Genomic DNA, 18,315 nt, shown 5'->3' on the forward strand with positions numbered 1-18,315 from the left:
AGAAATGAAATGACTCAATTTTCATAAGGCGAAAGAGCCAGTAATCTGCTATGGAAAGTGGAGCTGTTTTCAAAGGTAGAATACAGGTGCAGTCTTTTGTTTTTGAGTGCACTATATGACTATGTTTCGTTACTAATGCAGCTAGTTTAGTTGTTCAATTCAAAATGAAAATTGTACCTATGTAGAAATCAAAATAGAGAGCACAAACAACTGAACAGATTATTGTTGCAAAGAAGTGAGAAGGCAGTAAACATGATGCTTCCAAGGAAAAAGGCATTGTATGCAGACCAGCTGTTGTATGTTCCAGTAATACTTGGCTTCCATAAAATATTGTGCACATCAATCATAAAGAATGAGCTTTTATGGGTGCAACATTGCCATTGCATTATAAAATCCTTTGAATCACATACAAATAAATCCAATGCCATAAGCTTTAAGTGTTGGGACAGATTGTTAATGCCATGATCGCCACAAAATTTCAGTCAGTGTCTGTAAGCTCATTATACTTTGTAGGGTTATAATAACTTCGAGAATGACATCTCCAAATTGAGCATGACAGTATTATACTACTAGTTTTAGGCCTGCAATTCTTAGTAGCTGCATATCACAGTGCTCAGTGATCATTAAAGTTAATTTGATAAGCACTAGGCAGGTTCAACATGGCTCGTATTGTTAAACTGAGAACTGAGATACATCACTAATCACCTCATTTGGATCCTACCTAAGCGCTAGGCTGTGAGATACATGCCAGTAAATGGTTTATGAAAAAGTGGCAAAGACATACATGCTAAGTGCCAACTAAAACTGTACCTCGACCAATGAGTACTATATGATGAACCTGCAATGCCCGTGATTAGCTGCAGAATTTTACAAGCATCATAAAAAAAGGTAAGACTAGGCCAACTACCAAAGCCATATTTGACCGAAAAGCATTTAGCTAAATGCAAGGAGTACTATCAGAACAAATTCTATATCACTTCAACTCTTGGCGTGCAGGCAAGAAAACAGCACAGGTGCACATGCAAGGGATAATAACGACCGTGTAGAAGACAAGGATACGAACTACTCTCCTCTTGACTTCGCTTAGTTCTAAATAGTGCATATTTAGTGGCTACATAGCAGGGGCTGCAGCCTATCCAAGCAGGCAGCACCATGTGGTGCTCTGGATGCTAAGGTGTACTAGTATTTCTGAAGATTAAGATGTATATTGGATAAGCATGGACATGGAGATATTTTATTTACATTTGATATATGTGAAGGTTAAATCTTTATGTATATTAATATAAGGTTTTAGCTCAAAAATGTACATATTCATATAAAGTGGCATCATGTACAAATCATCCTATTTCTGCTAAGCTGAAAATCGATGCAAATGCTTAGTTAGCAAGATTCATATTGCTATAATTTTCTAAATTTTCTTGTACTCAATTTGGATGCGAGTCTTATTATTATTTTTATTTTTTCTATGTACATGTAAATTGAAAGAAGTGAACAAGAAGGGAGAAAATATTTCTATTTTATGCTGCGGGAGATATTATTATATATCCATGGCTCTGAGATGTTTACTTATTTAAGAAAGATTAGTGAACTGGATTACAGATTAAAGAGCAAATAACTATTGTATCTACGATACTTTATTCTAAAAAGGAAAGCACGAGAAAAAAAAAGGAGGATAGGAAGAAGATAATAACAATATGAATAGCAGACAGCTCGTTAGATTAAACAAGCAAAAGAAGATTAGAGAACTGGTCAGGTGAACAGGTCTCATAAATGTTGACTGAAAATAAAAAACGAGTAAGATGCATAAGCGAGCTGTTATGAAAAATATCAGGCAAAAAGGTCCCTTGCAGTAATCTCTAATCTGTAAATGATAGAAACAAATAAGCTATATCTAGTAAGCTAAACAACCTCCAGGCTCATTTCGTGCAACAGAGAAAAAGATAGAGAATTACCCAGGGGAGCAGATCTGATAGGATTACGGATCCTACCGCGTAGATCACGGAGTCTGTAGGGGTGAGAGGGAGGTGGAGCAGGCTTGGGACCTCGCTGCCGGCGGCTGGGCACCGTGGTGGAGGATGAACGTGAGGAGCAGGGAGGAAGCGGCGGCTAGGGCAAATCTCCCGGCTCCCTAAGGAAGCCGGAAACAAATATATTGTTTCTGCTTGATTATCCAAATGTCTTACAAGCCATATATATAGCTCTCAAAAATAAGGGATATATCTAATAAATAGGCTAAATAATAGATAATATGGGCTGTTAGCCCTCTAATGCCGGCGCACAAGCTCAGCCACTAATGGGCCTCCTCCTGGTATATGTGACGCCGGTCATAACATCTCTCCCCTGCCTGCGCAAACAGCTCGTCCTCGAGCTGGAAGTCGGGGAAGTGGTCGCGGAACTCAGTCGAGGGTTTCCCATGTAGCGTCGTCTTCAGGGAGGCCGTGCCACTGGATCAGCACCTGCCACACACCATGGCGCTGAAGCGCACGGAGAGCCCGCGCCGGAGCAGGAAGCAGCCGGCCATCCATGGCAGGAGGAAGGCTGGTTGGGGTCGCTGGAGGGTCGCCGCGGTGCGGCTTCAGGAGACCAACGTGGAAGACGTCGTGGATGCGGGCGTTCTCAGGTAGCTGGAGGCGGTACGCGACACGGCCAATGCGTTCCAGCACCTGGAACGGACCAGCATAGCGAGGACCCAACTTGCGCTTAGCCCGCGGGTCGAGGGACTGTGCGGTGCGGTGGAGGAGGCGCAGCCACACCCAGTCGCCCACCTGGAACTCCACATCGCGGTGGCCGGCGTCGTAGTACTTCTTGGACAGCTGCTGCGCCTGGAGGAGCCGTTGGCGCACCTCCGCCAGCATCTCATCGCGGTCGCGGAGAAGGCTATCTACGGCGTCGGTCCTCGCCGTCCCCTGCCTGTACGGCAGAATTGGCGGAGGAGGGCAGCCGTACACCACCTCAAAGGGAGTCATCCGAAGGGCCGTGTGGAAGGAGGTATTGTAGCAATACTCCGCCCACGACAGCCAGTCCACCCACGCCCTTGGCCGGTCACCTGTAACACAACGGAGATACATAGGCAATCACCTTGTTGACCACCTCCGACTGGCCGTCAGGTCTGAGGATGAAAAGCGGTGCTCATGCGAAGCTTGACGCCCGCCATCTGGAAGAGATCCCGCCAGACATGGCCTGGTGAACACGGGGTCCCGATCACTGACGATCGACGAAGGGAATCCGTGGAGCCGGACGACGTTGTTGAAGAAGGCGCGAGCGACTGGAGGTAGCCGCGTAGGGGTGCCCAAGCGCAATAAAATGCGCGTACTTGGAGAAGCGATCAACGACGGTGAGGATGACGGATTTCCCGCCAACCTTGGGCAGCCCTTCGATGAAATCCATGGAGATGTCGGCCCAGACTTGGTCAGGCACCTCCAGCGGCTGGAGCAGCCCGGCCGGCTGGAATGCCTCCGTCTTGTTGCGCTGGCACGTCGCGCAAGTGCACACCCAGTCCTGGCCTAGGGAGCGATCCCCTGGGATGTAGAAGTCGGCGCGGAGGCGGTGGAGTCTTCTGTACACCCTTATGTCCAGCCGCATGGGCCAGCTGCAGGACTTGGTGGCGCAGGTCACCGACGTCGGGTACGAAGATACGTCGGCCATGCAGCAGCAACCCGGCGTCCGCGCGCCACGGCGCTGCCAAGTCGCCCGCGTGCAGGCGGTGCAGCAGCTGCTGCGTCCGGGGCGGCGGCTGTAGCGCTGCGGACCGCATCTAGGAAGGCGAAGGACGGCCCAGAGATGGCCCTGGCCGCGCCCGCGCCTGCTGTAGCGTCCACGGCCTCGGCGTCACGCCGGGACAGCGCGTCGGCCACAGTGTTGAGGCGGCCCAGGCGATATTCCACCGCGAAGTCGAAGCCGAAAAGCTTGCTGAGCCACTGATGCTGGGGAACTGTGGATAAGCGTTGGTCAAGTAAAAATTTAAGACTGTAATGATCAATACGGACCAAAAAGTGACGCCCCCACAAATACGGTCGCCAATGACGAACGGCTTGCACCAGCCCGATGAGTTCGCGCTCATAAGCCGCAAGCTTGAGATGGCAGACAGCGAAAGGCCGGCTGAAGTAGGCGAGGGGTCCAGCGCCCTGGTGAAGGACGGCAACGAACCCCGCACCCGACGCGTCGCAATCCACGACGAAGAGCCTGTCAAAGTCAGGCATCTGCAGGACTGGCCCCGTAGTGTGGGCGGCCTTGAGCGCCTCAAACGCCGTGGTCACGTCGTCGTCCCAAGCAAACGTGTCTCGACGCAAGAGACGCGTCAGCGGGGCAGCGATGATGCCGAAATCCTTAATGAACTTCCTGTAGTAGCCTGTGAGGCCTAGGAAGCCTCGGAGACCGCGGGCAGGAGCATAGGGGTCGGCCACGCATGAACCGTCGCGACCTTGTCCGCGTCCATGGCCACTCCGTCCTTGGAGATAACATGGCCTAAATAAGCCACGGACGCAGCGCCGAAGGAGCACTTGGAGCGCTTGAGGTGGAGGTTGTGCGCTCGCAGGGCGTGGAGGACGATGTTGACATGTTGTAGGTGTTCGGCCTAGGAGGAACTGTAGATCAGGATGTCATCAAAAAATATCAGCACAAACCTGCGCAAGTACGGTCGGAGGACATCGTTCATCAACGCCTGAAAGGTAGCTAGAGCGTTGGTGAGACCGAACAGGCATCACCAAAAACTCGTAGTGGCCATGGTGCGTGCAGGAACGCCGTTTTAGCAGCGTCGTCGGGGTGCATGCGCACCTGGTGATAACCAGAGCGCAAATCCAGCTTGGTGAAGAAGCGCGCACCATGGAGCTCATCAAGCAGCTCGTCAACCACTGGAATCGGAAACTTGTCCTTGGCGGATCTTGGCGTTGAGGGCACGATAGTCGATGCAGAAGCGCCAGGACTTGTCCAGTTTCCGCACCAAGAGAACAGGCGCGGAGAACGGCGAGGTGCTCGGTCGAATGATGCCTTGCGCGAGCATCTCTGCACACTGACGTTCCAGCTCGTCCTTCTGGAGCTGTGGGTAGCGGTAAGGGCGCACCGCCATCGGCGCGGTACCGGGCAGCAGGTGAATGCGGTGGTCGTAGGGGCGCGCCGGAGGGAGCGCGTGGGGCTCGTCGAAGATGGCGCCGTGCTGTTGAAGGAGGTTGTCCAGCAGGGGCAGCGTCGGGTCGGCGGTGACCGCGGCCGCGGCCGAGCGCTGCTGGTCAGTAGGCGTGGCCGAGCCGCCCACGCCTTGCCAAGTGACGCGCCGACCGTCGCGCCAGAACGCCATGGTGAGGGCGGAGCAGTCCCACAAGATGGGTCCCAGCGTCCGGAGGAAGTCGAAACGGAGGATGAAGTCGAACCCGCCGAGGTCCAGACCGACGCACGTAATGATGAAGTCCTCGTCAGCGATGCGGATGGGGACGTCGCGAGCGATCCCCGCGCAGGCTAGGCGGTCACCATTAGCGACCGTGACGCGAAGATCCTCGCCACCGGAGGGAGAGAGCCCCAGGCGGCGCATGGCAGCACCCTTGAGGAAGTTGTGCGTCGACCCGGTGTCGAGGAGGGCGAGGAAGCGCTCTCCCTTGATGGTGACCGGCACGAGCATGGAGTTCGCCGGCCGGATCCCTGCAACAGCATGAAGAGAGACGACGAAAGTATTAGCCCCGACGAGCTCTGGGGCCGCCGGTTACTCCAAGTGGACGGCAACCGCAGCAGCGTCATCAGCCACGATGTCGTCGATGAAGTCGTCGCACTCCACGTAGAACAGGCGCTGGCAGACGTGGCCGCGAACATAAGGCTCGTCACAATTAAAACAAAGCCCTTGTCGGCGGCGCTCAGCCATCTCCGCCGGGGTGAGGCGGCGGAACGGACGCACAGCCGACGCGTTGGCAGCTGCTGGCCCAGCTGCTGGAGGGGGCAGCGCGCCCCCGGGGCAGCGCCCCCCGGGACCGGAGCAGCGCCCGACGCGCGTGGGAGGGGCGGCAGCCCCTGGCGTTGAGGAGGACGGTTGCCCCACTGAGGGGCAGGGGGCGCTGGAACGGCCACGCAGCGCTCAAACGCCCGAGCCAAGTACATGGCAGATTGGAGATCCCGCGGCGTGCGCATCTCCACATGCACTTTGATCTGGTCCGATAGCCCGCCCACGTACAACTCCGCCTTTTGGCGAGGGGAGAGGTCACGGGCATGGCACAGGACGGCGTTGTAGCGCTCGGAGTAGTCTTGCACGGTGGAGAGGAACGGCAGGCGCGCCAACTCGACCAAGCGAGTGCCCTGTACAGCCGGCCCAAAGCAGAGGGAGCAGAGTTCCCGAAAGCGCTCCTAGGGCGGCATGCCCTCGTCTTGTTCCAGGGCGTAGTACCATGTCTGTGCAGCGCCCTTCATGTGATAGGACGCGAACCAGGTGCGCTGCGAAGCCATCGTCTGCTGTCCCCGGAAGAATTGCTCACATTGGTTCAACCAATTGAGCGGGTCGACGGAGCCATCATACGTGAGGAACTCGAGTTTGTAGAACTTTGGAGCAGCCTGGGCGCCGAAGATAGCGGACTGATCCGCTGCTGTGGGGCCCCCGGGGAGGGAGGCGTCCACCCCCCCCCCCCCCGGAGAGGACCTGCTGCGCTGCTGACAACGTCGCGGGCGCAGGCTGCTGATTGCAGTGACGGTGGTGGCGTTGGTGTAGACCGGAAGGAGCGGCCGAGCCCATCAGCCCATGATGGAATCGGGGACGGCGAGGCCGGCCAGCGAAGAAGATGGAGCGGCACTCCAGGGCCCGAGACCGGCATCCCGTAAGGGAAACTCGAGGGCGGGAGCAGCGGCTGGGAGCTCACAGAGGGAACCCCCGTGGACGGCGGCGACGTCGAGAACGACGGGGGGGAGGGCTGCTGGACGAGCCCCGCCCAAGCCGCCTGCATGGACGCGATGTTGCGGTTGATGTCGAGGATCGTAGCCGCCAAGGACTCGAGCGTGAGCGGCGCAGCATAAGTCGTCGAGCCATCCGAGACCTCGGAGCCTGCAGATTGGAGCGGTGCGGTGGAGGTAGGTGGTGGTGGTGGGAAGGAGGAGGTCGGCTGAGGTTGCGACATCGTTCTTGAGCAGTCTGATACCAGGCTGATAGGATTACGGATCCTACCGCGTAGATCACGGAGTCTGTAGGGGTGAGGGAGGTGGAGCAAGCTTGGGACCTCGCTGCCGGCGGCTGGGCACCGTGGTGGGCTGATAGGATTACGGATCCTACCGCGTAGATCATGGAGTCTGTAGGGGTGAGAGGGAGGTGGAGCAGGCTTGGGACCTCGCTGCCGGCGGCTGGGCACCGTGGTGGAGGATGAACGTGAGGAGCAGGGAGGAAGCGGCGGCTAGGGCAAATCTCCCAGCTCCCTAAGGAAGCCGGAAACAAATATATTGTTTCTGCTTGATTATCCAAATGTCTTACAAGCCATATATATAGCTTTCAAAAATAAGGGATATATCTAATAAATAGGCTAAATAATAGATAATATGGGCTGTTAGTCCTCTAATGCCGGCGCACAAGCTCAGCCACTAATGGGCCTCCTCCTGGTATATGTGACGCCGGTCATAACAAGATCATAGATCGATTTTAATGGCAGATGAGATCATGCCGTGTTTCTATTCTTGTGCAAAACAGCAGTACAGCACTAATTTCATTCTTTAGCACAACCAGTGTAGATGTGCAGACAACAAATACGAAAAATGACCTGGGAAAAGCTAGAAGATTAAATACTGATGATGTACACTGTCAGTTAGTAAACTCTAAGTAAAATCAGAATGAAAATTTCACTATATAAATGCAATATATGCAGAGAAGCAGACACTTCATTTCAGGATTTTCACTTTAACAGGGGGAAACCCTCCACAATCGTCTTGTTTTCCAAAAGCTGGAGCATGAATTTTCTCTAACCCCAAACAAAAGAAGAGTGATAGAGCAATCAATTAATTTCAACACAGTAATGAGAGTTCTGTAGTGCAGCTAGACAATCAATCCCTTCTATGTATTGGTTGTAGTCTGTAAACATAGACCAAATAGTATTTTATTCTTCATAGATAGTTCCCTAGTAATCAGAGTGTTACACACAACTTTAAGTTTTAACTGTACACATCATGGAGAAAACGAATACAGATATGCTAATAGGGAAGAAAAAAGACTACACATCCGAGGAGGACAGTCGAAAGAAGAGATCCATTAGGCTAGAAATTCCCGTCTATTTCTTCTACTTCTGTTGTAATGTTAGAAAGTGACAATCGACAAAACACCCAAACTAATCAACTAAGCAAGTTTAGGTTACTACAATTTGAAGCCAAAGGCTCTTATTCTAGATGAAAAAGCAATTACCTACTATCCTCCATGAGTGATGTTTACACAAACAAAAGGGAGCATGTGGCATTCTCTACCGAACAAATTTCAATTAGGCAATGTACTATTATCTGTAGAACCAATATCAATCCTAAGCTTTTCGTGAACCCAAAAGCAAAATTTCTAGAAAATTAAGCTAAGACGGTGAATGTGTTCAAATTAAGAACCAGTAAGATCAATCCATTGCAACTATCAATGGATTACCTTGTATTCCCCGCTGCCCTCGCAATTAGTTGTAGCAGTACGCATTGAAGGTTGTCCCGCAGTGTCCCAAAATGGGAGGAAGGACACATTTAATAAGATGCTTAAAATATCACGTAAACCATATGAACATTAGGTAAATAAGAATGATAGCATGGCAACTAGGAACACCAGCACAGTGATGTTGACATCTTCAACAATACTAGCCTTCGAGTGTTCTAGAGAGGAACCTAGCTCTGTTTACCATGTTCATATCTTGCATAGCAAAAGGAAAAATGAGAAGTATAATTATCAAGAGGAAAAGAAGAAAATATAGGCAAGCAGAGAAAACTGAGACCGAATAGCATGGAGCAATGAATATGAGCACAAGCAAAAGATCCTGATCCAATCAGACATGATGGAGAAAACATGACAGAGGGAAGCCAAGAATATACATTGGCATGGAGTGGACTAAGCCCAATTCAGTAAACAGGTGGCATTAGAACTGTTCACACGAGTGTAGCATTTTTAGTACTAACCGCAATGAGCAATAACTGGCGTAAGGTCTAACTAGGAACAGAGTACACAACTACACGAGGAATAGAACGTACCAAGGTGGCAGGATTGTGGCTTCTCTTGGCACTGCCCTATCAAGATCAGCCAAAGAAATCTATATCTGATAGATGGATTGATGGTCAACAAGTGAAAGATATTGCACCACAAGTGGTTGCGCTAGTGCCCAAGTGGGATCTGCACAAAAACAAAGAGAAAGAAAAGAGGATAAATAACAATGATGAAAATATTAGCTCTAACCAGAGGAAGCATAACCAATAACATTCAGAGTAAAGTGGATTTTAAAAATAGTATGGAGATCTCTGTCATTTGACAAAACATCAGTTCATACCAAAAGTTGGTGAAACATTGTAGATTGTTGGAATAGGATAACAGATAGCACATACATACATTTAAGGTCACAAAAATTGCATCAGAACTATGCGAGTGCAGATCCTTAAAACAAAAAAAAAGTTGGTAGTGATTGAAATAAATCTAAGTATACAGTTTATCCTGTTGAGAAATTGAATTGACAAAAGTTGCATTCGAAATAACGCACACAAACAACAGAAATTGTCATGGGCGCTGTCCATACGCTGACCATAAAATCACAGGCATGTGTAGAATTCATAGATGTGACTAACTGACTACACAAAAAGTAGTGGATTTGATGCTACATTCTCTAACTGAACAAAAATATGAATCAACAGCATGTCCAAACAAGCCAAGCAAAGAAAACAAAAGGGAAGACAACTTGGAGGACTAGATGCATCTTTGGTAGTTTGGTGGTGGGAGAAGCCACCGATACAACCGGACTTGATGGGGATCAGCTGCTACTATTGGCAGGCAGTCTCATATCATAGGTTTTTTTACAAATACTTTCAGTGAAACAAAATCACAAACCAGTTCGAGAAAACTGTACCAGCAAAAGGTCAAGTAAGTCATGCGATGCAGAAATCAAATTGACACATAAGCTAAAACTCATGAAAATTCAGAGAATAAATCCAAATATAGATAGTTCATGGGTTGATCAAAGATGGAGATAAGGAGCCTGCTTGTTCTTAAACTCTAGACATCAATCTCACCTTGAACTTAAATGATAGCAGAGGAGATAAGACAAACAAACTTCTAATTTCAATGTTTGTATATATCAGTATTTCTATTGTATACACTAGGTACTTCTAGCTTCCAGGCCCTATTTTGAAAAAAATGGACCAATTTTTGTTATGCAAGTAAAAACCAACAAATACAAGATCCAAGCCAGGTAAAGAACTAGAACACCAGGCATCCACATTTTGAGTTCAGCAGTAGTGCGCACGAACTACTCCATATTCTCCAAGAAGAGAAAGTTGGACCAAACACCACCATAGGCCAACCATGCCAAACAGGCAATCATGCTTCCCAAACAAAACCAAAAACATCACTGCTTTGCCTAACAAGCAGTCCCATTGGTAAGCTTGGAACGATTTCAAGATAGATGAGATCAAAAATAATTTCATTTAAATAACATGGGCCATGTCATCTTCCAAATGCAACCGGCCAAGATGTATTTTGAAATCTGCAATAGAGCTAAGCATTATAAGATATATATGCAGATAAAAAGGATGAAATGTCTAGTTGATAAAGAGTTTGTAAACAATATGACCATCAATCCCAGGAAATATGAAACAAAATGGGATGATACTATCAAACTAAGCGTCAAATACCAACACAAATCAAGCCTGCATCTCCAAAAATAAATCTCATAAATAATTTGAATGGAAATTTTTTCGAGCACCTAGCATGCAACCAAAATTGCTGCACCTCGTCAAGCAGGAACACAGCAATAGTTCCAAGGTCTACAATCTAGAAAATTAAGCTTGGGAATGAATACATCACAAAATCAAAATAGTAGGACGGGTTTCTCTCTATTATACCTGAATTACACATTTCATTAATGCATTCTCCTGCTTATGCTAGTGCTGCCTTCAACACCAGCACTACCAACGCAGCGCCCTGCCACTTCAAACTCCTAGAGGCAGCGGATCCCAATTAGATCGAAATCATCTTCTGTTTTCAAAATCCCGTACCCTACTCTAGATGTGGCGTCTGCAATGAATTCCCTTGCTTTCTACACACCTGCATCCAACGCAAATGCAAACAGGTTCAGGTCGTTCAAAAGATGGCATCGAGATGAATAGCCATGGGCAGGCAGACATTTGATTAAGCAAGGGATGGATGGAGGTAGGAAGGGATCAAGCTAGGGAGAAGGAAAGGGTGCACCTTGTCGATCTGCTCGACTCCTCGTCCCGCTTGAAGCTCGCAAGGGGGCGTGGTGGCTCGGCCTCCTGCCTGCTGCCGGGCCGACCACCTTGCCTGCTGCCGACCGGATCTGCGCCGCCTACTCAGTTCGCCGCTTGAGGCCACAACAGCGCGTCGTGGATGAGGTGCCACCGGCGCTCCTTAACGTCGAGAGCAAGGTGGCCTCCACGAGCTCGCCGGCACTGCCGCTCGCTCGACCGCCTGGAAGCCTGCAGCGTGGCCACGCGAGATGCCCAGAGCCGCCGCCATCGCCACTCGTTGACCGCGGCTATCCTCAGAGGAGACGGCGGCGCAGAAGGTAGGCTCGTGCGGCGGAGGTGGCGGCGAGCTGGGCTCGTGCGGCGGGGTGGAGCTGGGCGAAACCGTCGTCTCCTCGCCACGATCTCGAAATTAGAATAGAGCAGAAAAAAAAATTGGATATACTACGATACTAGACTAGAGGAGGCGTGCGCGGGGGAGCGCCCGTGAGTTGGGTCGGTCCGGTAGTTTGTGCTCGGTGATTCTGGCTCAGGTACTGATTATTATTCAGTACCCAAGGTAATACATAGAACTAGCCAATACCCCGCGCATTGCCGCAGGTCAAACAAAGGTAATGATTGGTTTAATACATGCTTCTATTCTACATGTTTGATGTTTGTGACACTATAAAAATATATATGAATACTTTAGGTTAAGTACCTATTATAATAAGTACATAAAGAATAAATGTTAAACCTGAAATAGGTGCTAAAAAGAACTGATGGCAGTATGACATCATTTGCCTAAAACAGGACACGGTGATATTCCACATTATGAGGAGAACAGTATCGTATTTCTCTAAATGTTGCTGCCAAAAATGGCAAAGCTGTCGAGGATGAAGTAGCACTCACCCTCAGTAACTACTCGTCGTGGTGAAATATTCGGAAACTTCGACCCTGTGAAATTCCAGTGTCATACAACTGAAAAGAGCTTCAAATGCATTATCGTGAGGTAAAGTGAAAACTAATAGCTGCAACCAAACTGTACTGATGAAATGAAAACATGTGGAGGACGCAAATTCTGAGTTCCACCATAAAGGAAAGTGTACGGATTTCAATTAGTTTAAGAAAGACGCTTTACTACGTTTGAGGACTGAAATGTTTCCGAGTTGTAAAAATACATTGAAATGGACGTACTAAAGTTGAGCATGTAACTGGCAATGTTCAGGCATCTTGTCGAAATCAATGGAACAAATGTTGAAATGGAACATGGAGACCTGGTAAGGTTATATAAGAAAGAGCATGATGTAATGGTAAAATCGAACTACAAAAAGAGCAACAGTACAGGCATCAGCAATTTGTGAGAGCATGGTATACATGGTACCTTGTGATAGATCATCAGAATTAAGCCATGCATCAGCTAAAGAATATTACTTGGTATTCTGGCCATCACAAATTCCATAAGTAGAAAGTTGTGTGCTTCCCTAGCTGAATATGTCAACGAATGAATGAGATTAGCATGCACAGTCAGAAAATTTGTAGCCATGAATGGATGGGTATTTTGAAGCAGCATCTTAGGAATACAACATAGTCTGCAGTTGGCACATGGTGCATTAGATCTATTAAAGCTTTGTTGCAACCAGATCTGATAACTGTACAAAGCATAATGCAAAATGAAGGAACTGAAAGAAAGTAGGGTAAAAAAATCAGTAATTCCCGTAGGTCTTATAGAAGAGCTCTACACATATATGTTGCAAGCATCAGATGAAGAATACAAATATTTACGAAGAATAGCATGTGGAGGAAGTACGCATTGGTCAATGTTAGGAAACCAGACCAATTTGTACATTCATGGGAAAGAACGAACACATATACAATTATACATGTATTGGCTGTGGATCTATTGTAGGAATGGGAAAAACTAAATAAATAAACTAAATAGGTTCTAGTTTGAATAGATTCAAAAAAGAAAGAATGCGCACATTGAACTGCCAGCAGCCACACAGCGTCCTGCAACTGGAGCACACCTGCTCGATGAATCTGTACCAAATCATTATTAGCACACAAATGTGTATGGCAAAGATTTGCAGTTCAATTTGGGAAAGCGAGAGCAATAGAAGAAAATGAAAAAAACATGCTTACATTGAACTCCAACATCGTAGGCAAAGGTAACAGGCTTCGGAGCTGTTACGCTGCGCAGAGAGGAAGGAGAGAACGGTGAAGCATCCACACATGGAAGGGTATCCTCTTAATCTGAAAAATGTACATTAAGTATATGACGTATTGAACTGCTGATTTGCTCAAGTAGCTCTGAATCCATAGGTTAGGGAGTAGTGCACGACTTACTCTGAACAACTGGAAGTATTCAGTTTTCCAGTTGCTGGAATTGTCTTGCATTTGATTTACAGTCCAGACAGAAATAATCTGAATTTTCCAAATCCTATGACACAATGGCAAGTTAACAAAAGGTACTCATACAATAATTGCATATAGATATGAAGTAATAAGGACATCAAACTATCATCATATAAGGTTAAGGAAAAAGCTTCCATGTTGTTGCATGTCAGGTGACAACAAACCGGCCACAAAGTACCTTCGAAGTCATTACTTAAAATATTTATGTGACCACTGAGCCAGTAAATAATCCTTGAAGGCGAGCAGTACAATAAGAAGGTCACATAACACAGAATGTGAACCGAAACATTGGATAATGTTCTGCAATCTGTATAAATAGAATTGAGCAAAACTAAGGCACAGTAAAATAATATTGAGTCATGGGAATTAAGCAGATCTAAATTAAAATGCTATGCTAAGATTTATAGTGAGGTACCGCGGTGGCTGTGGCGGCCGCCCTCTCCGGTTTTGCAACAGCGAGAGAAACGCGGAGATTCATCCGCATGAGACATCAGAAATAGAATCGATGCGAGCAGGGGCAGGCCAGGCCAAAAACGAAGGTCGTCCTTACCTGATTCGTCCGGTGCGGGCGTCCACCGTGAGGCCAACAATGGCACGGTGGCCCGGCGAGGCGACAGGGAAGCCGGCGCGGGCGTGGTGGCGCCGGGCTGCTCCGCTAGGGTTTGGCCGTGCCGGAGCTCCCGTGGCGCGGCATAACATCGGGCCGCCAGAGCTGGGAAGAGGGAGGGGTTGAGCACATGCTGCTGGGAGAGGCGGAGCGCTCCGCGAGGCCGAGCCGGAGAGGGCGGACCTGCGGCTTCGTGGCTTCGGCAGCGTCGCCGCGACCAGCAACGGCGGCGCGCCGTCGGGGAAGGCGAAGGGGTCGCAGTGGCTGGTCGGCAGTGGGCCTCGCCGGGGGCGGCGCGCGGGCACGTGGGGGCTGCGGAGGGTGCCGGTGGAGAGGACGTGCGAACGAGGGCAGGCAACGAGAAAAAAGAAGGGGGAATTCTCGCGGTGCCATAAAAAAGAGGCTTTTACCTGTAGTCTTAAAAAAAAAAATGCCACACTCATGCGTACCCTTTAAAAGTTGGTCGTCACCTACATGCCCTCGCTGGAACTTTTCTTTTCCCTCACGTCATTCCGTCGGCATTTGCTCTTAACGGTGGGTAACGGCTCTGGAGAATGACTCGGTTGTCCTTGAACTTGTATGGGCGTCTGAACTTTTTCGTTTCCCTTGTGCTATTACCATTGCCAGGCCAATTGCCATTGCCAGGGCTTTGATGGGATGGGAAATTGGGAATAATTGGCGGGATGCCGGGATGGGGTCCGGCGGGGGTTAAGTTAAGACGGGGCCGCCGATTCAGCTACGCGCGCGCGGCGCGGGTCGCCGTCCCCGCCGTGCTGGGCTGTCTGCCGCCCGTTCCGCGCTGGTCAGGGAGGGAGGACACATACATATCGCTATCAGTGTGTATCGCTGTCATGTAAATCCACCGGCTTGCGAACTACTCGTAGTGCTTTGTCTTGGCTACGTACTACTGCTGCTAAGTACACTTGTGCATGCTTGACAAGAAAGGCTAGAGCTGTTGGTGAACGGTGATGCACGGTACGGTAGCTGCTACTCCCAAAGCTGGTACTACGCGTGCAGCCGTGGCCGTGTAGGATGGTTATGGTGCAGACCGATTAGTAGTAAATGGAGCCGTGACGATGAAGCTAGCGCAGCGTGTACAGCGACTCCGCCGGCTTGGGGCTGCGCCCGAACCCCAGCAGGTCCACCGCGAACATCCGGTACCGGGACCGCGCCGCGGGGCTGAACGCCGGGAACACCGTCTCCGTCCAGAACACGGACGACGAGATGAAGCCGTGGATGAACACCACGTCCTCTGTCTCCACCGGTGGTAGCGTCGGCGGTGGAGCCTGGACGTGGACGTAGAGGTGGGACGACGACTCCGACGACAGACGCACCACCTTTGGCCCGGCACGTCCTCCAGCTGCAGCTTGGCGGATGACGACTCCGACGACAGGACGCACCACCTTTGGCCCGGCCACGGCCGTCGGCGCGGCGGCGGCGGCCACCTGCACCCCCCGCGGGCCCGCCAACCTCGCGGCCGCGCAGTAGCAGGACTTCCACTCCGCCTCCGCCGCGTAGTCCACCAGCTTGTACACCAGGCACAGCACCACGTCCAGCACGTCCAGCGCCGAGAACACCACGAAGCTCACCGCGAAGTTGAGCGCGCACCCGGCCACGCCCAGCCCCGCCACCACCCTCGCGCGCACCGCGCCCCACTCGCCGGCGCCGGCGCCTTTCCCGCCGCCTCCCACAGCAGCAGCAGCAGCAGCTCCCCCCATGCCGCCGGCCGCCTTCTCTTGCCACACGCAGGTCCCAATGTGCATTGCTCGATCGCCGCTCGCGCGCTCCCCGGCCGGCCTCGATCAGACTGCGTAACCACCGACGCCGGCCACCAGCCGGTGGGCAGCAGCACGGAGCGAGCGAGCAACCAACCAACGGCGCGCGGCGACAGAGTGGGAGGCGAGCCCCGGAGGCAGCAGCAACAACAAGCAGCTGCCTTTTTGTAAGAAGAGAAGAGTAAGAGTAACCGAAGGGCAAGAAGGATATTTTTCTAGCCCGGTCCCACATGTCAGAGCCGCCAAACGGCCAAAACCTAACAGAATGCCGACGAAATGGTGTGAGGGAAAAGAAAAGTTTGAGCGAGGGCATGTAGGTGACGACCAATTTTTGAGGGCTACGCAGGAGTGTGTCATCTTTTTTAAAGGTACACAAGTAAAAGCCTCCATAAAAAAATCGTAATGCTAAGGCCCCACAGGGCTTCATTTCACTGGGGAAGTCATTTTTTTTACTCTATGGACAGTTCTACCGGTGGAGCTAAATCGGTTTTGGTAAACCGTTTGGTAAAATGGCTTCCTTGTGAGAGCATATTTTTAGAGGTCTGAAGAAGAAGTCGGGAGAAACCACTTTTTTTTTGTTTCATCCCACCCCAAATCACTGTAAGAGCATGTTTCTAGGGGCTTCACAAGTGAAGCTATTTTACTTTACCTGTTTGGTAGAAAATGGCTCCAAGCGGCTTCCGAAGCCGGTGGAGAAGCCCTGCCAAACGGGGCCTAAGTTTAGCAGTCTTCAGCGTCAGTGCTCTAATTTTTTTTACGCCCTTTATGTCACTGCCGTCAGTTTAGGCTCTAACGCCGTTAAAGTGCAGGTGTGAAAAGTCAAAAATACCCTTAAATCTAAATATATCATTAATTTTTTTAAGCATCTTAACGACTTCAAATGAAAAAACTCAAAACTAAAAAATTGTAGATCTTGTCGAGATCTATAATTTTTATATAAAAATTATCTTCATTTAATTCCGCAAAAAAATAATATGATTTTTCTAAGATATATTAATCATATCAAATCATATTTTTTGCGGAATTAAATAAAGATAATTTTTATATGAAAATTATAGATCTCGACGAGATCTACAACTTTCTAATTTGAGTTTTTTCATTTGAAGTCGTTAAGATGCTCAAAAAAATTAATGACATATTTAGATTTAAGGGTATTTTTAACTTTTCACACCTGTAGTTTGACGGCAGTGGCATAGAGGGCACAAAAAAATTAGAGCAATGGCGCTGAAGGCCGCTGAACTTTTTTAGGAACACACAGGGCATGACGATCTTTTTTAATTGCACACAAGAAATTTCCAAAAAAAAAATCACGTGGCCGCACAAGAGGGGGAAAGAAAAAGAAGAATCAATCGCAACAGTACCGACAAACAGTAAGAGGCGACGTGGCCGTGTGGCTCTTTGGTATACAGGAATAAAGGCTATGGTAGAGAGAGAGAGACTTTTTTAAATTTTACTATAGCGTGAGCGTGTTGAATCGGTGCGATTCGAAAATTAACTTGCTGGTTGTTTTTGAAAAGACGCGCTGAGGCGGGCGCTTGTGAATAAAAACGGTGTGTGACTGCATGCGGACTCTAGCCGCTCTCTAGCTTTGGATCCACTATACAACAGTGAAGAGTAGGTTTTTAGCTCCCACCTTCCGTATGGAGAAGTGTTTGTTGCCAACTCTCTACTACCACTTCAGTCTGTAGTACGTTGTTTGGGTTTAGGGTATGGGCGGCTCGCTATCGCAAGTGCTTCTGACCTTTGAGCCACTAGCTCAAAGATTACTAGGTCGCAATGAGGGTTGAAGGGGCGAATGACGACTTTGCGATCCAGTACCTTCCTCTACTCTTGTCAAGCTCAGCGAGGACGTGGCTCTGTCGATGCGGGACCCATGGGGTTTTCCACGGAGAAGAGAGAAGAAGACCTAGTCCAACTAGAATTCCCTACATATAATCCTACTAGAACTAGTTACATGTAATCCTACTAGAATCTCTACTTTGTAACCGACTAGGACTCCCGCCTCTCCTGGACTATATAAAGGAGGGTAGGGGTCCCTAGATCGGCACCGACACACATAACTGACAGAACTCACAACCACAACATACCTCGCAACACAACAAATAGCGCAGGGCGCAATATACTATCCACACCAGACTGGACGTAGGGCGCCGTGAC

At 49.3% G+C, this 18,315-nt stretch overlaps 3 protein-coding genes across 3 annotated transcripts; all 3 read right to left on the reverse strand.

Moving 5' to 3' along the window:
* Positions 1-3,611: 3,611 nt before the first annotated feature.
* Positions 3,612-7,085, reverse strand: LOC136495673 (uncharacterized). The gene is made up of 5 exons (XM_066491544.1): positions 6,630-7,085; positions 5,772-6,276; positions 4,865-5,631; positions 4,690-4,773; positions 3,612-4,583 (listed from the first exon to the last, which is right to left on the reverse strand). Exons 1-5 carry the CDS (start codon positions 7,083-7,085, stop codon positions 3,612-3,614), a joined length of 2,784 nt encoding a protein of 927 aa, XP_066347641.1.
* LOC136495675 (uncharacterized) lies at positions 6,696-15,022 on the reverse strand. The gene is made up of 11 exons (XM_066491545.1): positions 15,002-15,022; positions 14,567-14,793; positions 14,327-14,488; positions 13,708-13,801; positions 13,504-13,614; positions 13,344-13,401; positions 12,746-12,849; positions 12,559-12,638; positions 11,020-12,318; positions 9,163-9,301; positions 6,696-8,827 (listed from the first exon to the last, which is right to left on the reverse strand). Exons 1-5 carry the CDS (start codon positions 15,020-15,022, stop codon positions 13,549-13,551), a joined length of 570 nt encoding a protein of 189 aa, XP_066347642.1. The 3' UTR covers positions 6,696-8,827; positions 9,163-9,301; positions 11,020-12,318; positions 12,559-12,638; positions 12,746-12,849; positions 13,344-13,401; positions 13,504-13,548.
* A 443-nt stretch (positions 15,023-15,465) lies between these two features.
* LOC136495676 (probable lysophospholipase BODYGUARD 3) lies at positions 15,466-16,146 on the reverse strand. The gene has a single exon (XM_066491546.1). The coding sequence runs from the start codon at positions 16,144-16,146 to the stop codon at positions 15,466-15,468; it is 681 nt and encodes a 226-aa protein (XP_066347643.1).
* Positions 16,147-18,315: the final 2,169 nt, after the last annotated feature.

Source organism: Miscanthus floridulus, chromosome 12 (assembly GCF_019320115.1).
Source record: "Miscanthus floridulus cultivar M001 chromosome 12, ASM1932011v1, whole genome shotgun sequence".
NCBI classification, from domain to species: Eukaryota; Viridiplantae; Streptophyta; class Magnoliopsida; order Poales; family Poaceae; genus Miscanthus; species Miscanthus floridulus.